Here is a 7,070-nt window from a genome sequence, read left to right on the forward strand (position 1 = left end):
GCTTCTGCCGGACCTTGCCGTCGCCAGGGACTGTGAGGCGGGAGGAGGAGGAGGATGAGGAGGGTTTGCCGATGGTGCTGAGCTCCTGCTCTATGGAGCACAGGTCAGCCATGAGAGCGTCCAGGTCCACTCCATCGCCCTGGTTAAGGGCCTCTGCGGATGGGACACACACACGCACGCACGCACACACAATCAGACACCCACACACACATACACAATCAGAGGAGGAGAATCACTAGAGACAATCTCCTCACTACATTCTGAGCACAATAAAACAAGGTCTCTCTAAACAAAAGGATGATTACCCTAGTCAGAACCAGAGAGAAAGAAAACTCACCCAAACTCAACACCAGAACATAAAACCTCCCTACCTACCGCACATTACACTTAAAAAATCCGCACAATACACTTAAAACATCCGCAATTATACACTTAAAACATCCGCACATTCCACTTAAATAATCCGCACATTCCACTTAAAAACTTAAAACACAAAGCACATTACACTTACAACATCCGCACAATACACTTAAAACAGTAGAGTAAACTTGAGATGATACACAAGGCTATACGGATGATATATGAGGCAGTGCTGCAGGGCAGTGTTGCTGTTGTTTGGCCATGGCCCAATTGGTACTGGGCAACATTTTCTTATCACTTTTAACCAGTAGGTAAATTCTCATAATGATTCACTCTGCTCAAATAGTTGCCCCATGAGTGATCACCTTTAGGTCAACATCTGCCTCAACTGCCCTCTTGAGCAGGCACCCCATCCATCTCTACCTCCTAGTAAAACCCTCCTCCTGAGTCCTGACAGACGGCCGTCACCCAATGGGACTTTCACCTACACCACCCATCTCAGCCGGCAGCAACACTAACTTTGTATGCAAGCAGCCGCCTTAGAATCACATTAGATCTACCATATCTGAGAGAACAATACGATCCATATCAATTTAGAAAAAAACAATATCACAGATTACTGAACTTGACTCATCTCAGAACAGCTGAGTCAGGCGGTTTGGACATTTATATTCTATTATTGGGAACAGACTTCACTTAAATTTCATTAACAGAACAGTAATGGCAATCTGGCTCTTGGCTGACACACAGAATAACAGCCATTTCCTTAGGTGCCTGTCTTCACCAAGCAAACATTCAGATACAGCTGCAGAGGTGAATGGCTCCCCCTAGAGGACATCCATGAAAATCACTTACATTCAAAATGTAAGGGAAATTCCTAGCTTTCATAATATGATGAACTCGATAGGTTGACATACACAACTCTCCCCAACACACGAAAAAGAAACACACACACATATGCACACACACTTACCGTTGATGTTGTATATGGAGAATCGGTAGGAGAAGTTGGCCATGTTGGTCTCCTGTCTGAGTGGAGCTTTCTGCACGCGTTCTTGTGATGGCTTGCCATCATCCAGACTCTAAAGGTACACACACACACACACACACACACACACACACACACACACACACACACACACAACCATCATGGCCGACACTCACAGAGAGCTAAACCAGCAGCTAAGCTTCCACAGTAAGGGGAGTGGAGATGAGACAACCCATCAGAGCGCTGATGAGCAGAGTGATGTCTCCATCACAAGCATTAGCTGCTCACAGTCTCCACAGACATTACTAATGATCGCTCTGTCTCTCTCTGGCTCTCTCTTTACCTCTCTAGCGGTCTCTGACACACACACACTCTCTCTCTCTCTCTCTCTCTCACACACACACACACACACAATGATCACAGCTATAATTCCACAGGACAGGCTTGAAGGAGCTTAATGATGATGAACACTGCAGCAATGAAATCTGCACGCTTCTCTGAATTAGTCATCTCATGCTATTTCTCCATCTCTCTCTCTCACACACACACACTAGTGATGTAGTACTCGAGTCCGGTCTCGGACTCGAGTCCGGTCTCGAGACCAATTTCTGCTTTCTCGGTCTCGTCTCGGACTCGTTCCTTCAAAGACTCGGTCTTGACTCGGTCTCGGACCACAGTGGGAGGAGAAGGACTCGTAATTTCAGACCGAGTCCTCGAGACCAACGCATTTTTTATGTTCATATAAAAAAACAGACAACATATAACAACAATAATAATAAAATGCAATGTTGACCGGCATTATTTGAAAATGACATCCCATGGTGCAATGCAAAGATACTGCCGTCAGAGCCGTTTATTTATCTCTATGGCTCTGCTGCCGGTGAGTGTCTGTAGGTCAGCATAGTCCATATTAAGACGTTAAGACTGCTCCTCTAAACAATTCCCAAATCTAGCTTAGTCTGTAGGCCTAACTGTTGATTATTAACTGGGGTGATATTAAATTATGAATATTAAAACTGAAATTTTTTTATGGTCTTGGTCTCGACTCGGTCTCGACTCCTAAAGGACTCGGTCTCGACTCGGTCTCGACTCCTAAAGGACTCGGTCTCGACTCCTAAAGGACTCGGTCTCGACTCGGACTTGCTTCCTCAAAGACTCGGTTTTGACTCGGACTCGACTGTATTTGAAAACCAACAGACTCGGTCTCGACCCTTCAAAGACTCGGTCTTGACTCGGACTCGGCATAGGCGGTCTCGTCCCCATCACTAACACACACACACACACACACACACACACACACACACACACACACACACACACATTCTGTCTCTCTTCTCTTCTCTCTCTTTGTCCTCCCCTCCCTGTATTCTATCCCTTCCTCTCCCCTACGTCCACCACTGCCCCCTACGTCCACCACTGCCCCCTATGTCCACCACTGCCCCCTACGTCCACCACTGCCCCCTACGTCCACACTGCCCCCTACGTCCACACTGCCCCCTACGTCCACCACTGGTCCTGTCCCCTATCTCCACACTGCCCCCTACGTCCACCACTGGTCCTCTCCCCTATCTCCACACTGCCCCCTACGTCCACCACTGGTCCTCTCCCCTATCTCCACACTGCCCCCTACGTCCACCACTGGTCCTCTCCCCTATCTCCACACTGCCCCCTACGTCCACCACTGGTCCTCTCCCCTATCTCCACACTGCCCCCTACGTCCACCACTGGTCCTCTCCCCTATCTCCACACTGCCCCCTACGTCCACCACTGGTCCTGTCCCCTATCTCCACACTGCCCCCTACGTCCACCACTGGTCCTGTCCCCCATCTCCACACTGCCCCCTACGTCCACCACTGGTCCTCTCCCCCATCTCCACACTGCCCCCTACGTCCACCACTGGTCCTCTCCCCTATCTCCACACTGCCCCCTACGTCCACCACTGGTCCTCTCCCCTATCTCCACACTGCCCCCTACGTCCACCACTGGTCCTCTCCCCTATCTCCACACTGCCCCCTACGTCCACCACTGGTCCTCTCCCCTATCTCCACACTGCCCCCTACGTCCACCACTGGTCCTCTCCCCTATCTCCACACTGCCCCCTACGTCCACCACTGGTCCTCTCCCCTATCTCCACACTGCCCCCTACGTCCACCACTGGTCCTCTCCCCTATCTCCACACTGCCCCCTACGTCCACCACTGGTCCTCTCCCCTATCTCCACACTGCCCCCTACGTCCACCACTGGTCCTGTCCCCTATCTCCACACTGCCCCCTACGTCCACACTGCCCCCTACGTCCACCACTGCCCCCTACGTCCACACTGCCCCCTACGTCCACCACTGGTCCTCTCCCCTATCTCCACACTGCCCCCTACGTCCACCACTGGTCCTCTCCCCTATCTCCACACTGCCCCCTACGTCCACCACTGGTCCTCTCCCCTATCTCCACACTGCCCCCTACGTCCACCACTGGTCCTCTCCCCTATCTCCACACTGCCCCCTACGTCCACCACTGGTCCTCTCCCCTATCTCCACACTGCCCCCTACGTCCACCACTGGTCCTGTCCCCTATCTCCACACTGCCCCCTACGTCCACCACTGCCCCCTACGTCCACACTGCCCCCTACGTCCACCACTGGTCCTGTCCCCTATCTCCACACTGCCCCCTACGTCCACCACTGCCCCCTACGTCCACACTGCCCCCTACGTCCACCACTGGTCCTGCCCCCTACGTCCACACTGCCCCCTACGTCCACCACTGCCCCCTACGTCCACACTGCCCCCTACGTCCACCACTGGTCCTCTCCCCTATCTCCACACTGCCCCCTACGTCCACCACTGGTCCTCTCCCCTATCTCCACACTGCCCCCTACGTCCACCACTGGTCCTCTCCCCTATCTCCACACTGCCCCCTACGTCCACCACTGGTCCTCTCCCCTATCTCCACACTGCCCCCTACGTCCACCACTGGTCCTCTCCCCTATCTCCACACTGCCCCCTACGTCCACCACTGGTCCTGTCCCCTATCTCCACACTGCCCCCTACGTCCACCACTGCCCCCTACGTCCACACTGCCCCCTACGTCCACCACTGGTCCTGTCCCCTATCTCCACACTGCCCCCTACGTCCACCACTGCCCCCTACGTCCACACTGCCCCCTACGTCCACCACTGGTCCTGTCCCCTATCTCCACACTGCCCCCTACGTCCACCACTGCCCCCTACGTCCACACTGCCCCCTACGTCCACCACTGGTCCTGTCCCCTATCTCCACACTGCCCCCTACGTCCACCACTGGTCCTGTCCCCTATCTCCACCACTGGTCCCTACGTCCACCACTGGTCCTGTCCCTATATCCACCACCGCTGGCTCTCTTTCGTATTATTGTACAGCATCGCAACATTGCAAATGGCCATAAAGTATTAAAGTATGCATACAGACTCACACACACACACACACACACACACACACACACACACACAGACACACACCTGTGTGAGTTTGTCCAGTTCCCCAAGCCAGGCTCCAAACATCTTGTCCAAGTCCTGGTCTTCCTTATCACTGTCCTCCTCTGCGGCATGGTCCAGTTCATCGTCTGAGAGCTGCTCCATCTGAACACACACAAACACACACACACACACACACACACACACACACACACACACACACACACACACACACACACAGGAAACAAACAGCAGAGAGAGGGAGTTATTTTCCACACGTAAACACGGGTAAGACGCTGGGATCCCAAATCCGATCTCCATCTGGGAGGGAGAGGACAAATAGGAAAAACAGGAATCCTGCTGACCTGGGAGAACAGAGACGGGACAGGAAGTCCACTTCCTAAAATAAACCAGTGCATCTTGTGTGTGAGCATGTGTGTGTGTGTGTGTGAGCATGTGTGTGTGTGTGTGTGTGTGTGAGCGTGTGTGTGTGTGTGTGTGTGTGTGTGTGTGTGTATGTGTGAGCATGTGTGTGTGTGTGTGTGTGTGTGAGCATGTGTGTGTGTGTGTGTGTGTGAGCATGTGTGTGTGTGTGAGCATGTGTGTGTGTGTGAGCATGTGTGTGTGTGTGTGTGTGTGTGTGTGTGTGAGCATGTGTGTGTGTGAGCATGTGTGTGTGTGAGCATGTGTGTGTGAGCATGTGTGTGTGTGTGTGTGTGTGTGTGTGTGTGTGAGCATGTGTGTGTGTGTGAGCATGTGTGTGTGTGTGTGTGTGTGAGCATGTGTGTGTGTGTGTGTGTGTGAGCATGTGTGTGTGTGTGAGCATGTGTGTGTGTGTGTGTGTGTGTGTGTGTGTGTGTGTGTGTGAGCATGTGTGTGTGTGTGAGCATGTGTGTGTGTGTGTGTGTGAGCATGTGTGTGTGTGTGTGTGTGTGAGCATGTGTGTGTGTGTGAGCATGTGTGTGTGTGTGTGTGTGTGAGCATGTGTGTGTGTGTGAGCATGTGTGTGTGTGTGTGTGTGTGAGCATGTGTGTGTGTGTGAGCATGTGTGTGTGTGTGTGTGTGTGTGTGTGTGTGAGCATGTGTGTGTGTGTGTGTGTGTGTGTGTGTGAGCATGTGTGTGTGTGAGCATGTGTGTGTGTGTGTGTGTGTGTGAGCATGTGTGTGTGTGTGTGTGTGTGTGTGAGCATGTGTGTGTGTGTGTGTGTGTGTGTGTGTGTGAGCATGTGTGTGTGTGTGTGTGTGAGCATGTGTGTGTGTGTGTGTGTGTGTGTGTGTGTGAGCATGTGTGTGTGTGTGTGTGTGTGTGTGTGTGTGTGAGTGTGTGTGTGAGCATGTGTGTGTGTGTGTGTGTGAGCATGTGTGTGTGTGTGTGAGCATGTGTGTGTGTGTGTGTGTGTGTGTGTGTGTGAGCATGTGTGTGCGTGTGTGTGTGTGTGTGTGTGTGTGAGCATGTGTGTGTGTGTGTGTGTGTGTGTGAGCATGTGTGTGTGTGTGTGTGTGTGTGTGAGCATGTGTGTGTGTGTGTGTGTGTGTGTGTGTGAGCATGTGTGTGTGTGTGTGTGTGTGTGTGTGTGTGTGTGTGTGTGTGTGTGTGTGTGTGAGCATGTGTGTGTGTATGTGTGTGTGTGTGAGAGCATGTGTGTGTGTGTGAGCATGTGTGTGTGTGTGTGAGCATGTGTGTGTGTGTGTGTGTGTGTGTGTGTGTGTGTGTGTGTGTGTGTGTGAGCATGTGTGTGTGTGTGTGTGTGTGTGTGTGTGTGTGAGCATGTGTGTGTGTGTGTGTGTGTGAGCATGTGTGTGTGTGTGTGTGTGTGTGTGTGTGTGTGTGTGTGTGTGTGTGAGCATGTGTGTGTGTGTGTGTGTGTGTGTGTGTGAGCATGTGTGTGTGTGTGTGTGTGTGAGAGCATGTGTGTGTGTGTGTGTGTGTGTGTGTGTGTGTGTGTGTGTGTGAGCATGTGTGTGTGTGTGTGTGTGTGTGTGAGCATGTGTGTGTGTGTGTGTGTGTGTGTGTGTGTGTGTGTGTGTGAGCATGTGTGTGTGTGTGTGTGTGTGTGTGTGAGCATGTGTGTGTGTATGTGTGTGTGTGTGTGAGCATGTGTGTGTGTGTGAGCATGGTGTGTGTGTGTGAGCATGTGTGTGTGTGTGTGTGTGTGTGTGTGTGTGTGAGCATGTGTGTGTGTGTGTGTGTGTGTGTGTGTGTGTGTGTGTGAGCATGTGTGTGTGTGTGTGTGTGTGTGTGTGTGTGTGTGTGAGCATGTGTGTGTGTGTGTGAGCAT

The 7,070-nt window shown here is 52.1% G+C and overlaps 1 protein-coding gene across 1 annotated transcript in view; it reads right to left on the reverse strand.

Annotated features, from left to right (window-relative positions):
• Positions 1 to 7,070, reverse strand: part of raph1a (Ras association (RalGDS/AF-6) and pleckstrin homology domains 1a) — a 163,154-nt gene that overhangs the window by 55,445 nt on the left and 100,639 nt on the right. Inside the window, 3 exon segments of the mRNA XM_042069682.1 lie at positions 1 to 153; positions 1,334 to 1,442; positions 4,837 to 4,956. The exon segment at positions 1 to 153 is cut by the window's left edge and continues 557 nt beyond it. Coding sequence (XP_041925616.1) covers positions 1 to 153; positions 1,334 to 1,442; positions 4,837 to 4,956 — 382 coding nt within the window.

The sequence above is a fragment of the Alosa sapidissima genome, chromosome 2, assembly GCF_018492685.1.
Source record: "Alosa sapidissima isolate fAloSap1 chromosome 2, fAloSap1.pri, whole genome shotgun sequence".
NCBI classification, from domain to species: Eukaryota; Metazoa; Chordata; class Actinopteri; order Clupeiformes; family Clupeidae; genus Alosa; species Alosa sapidissima.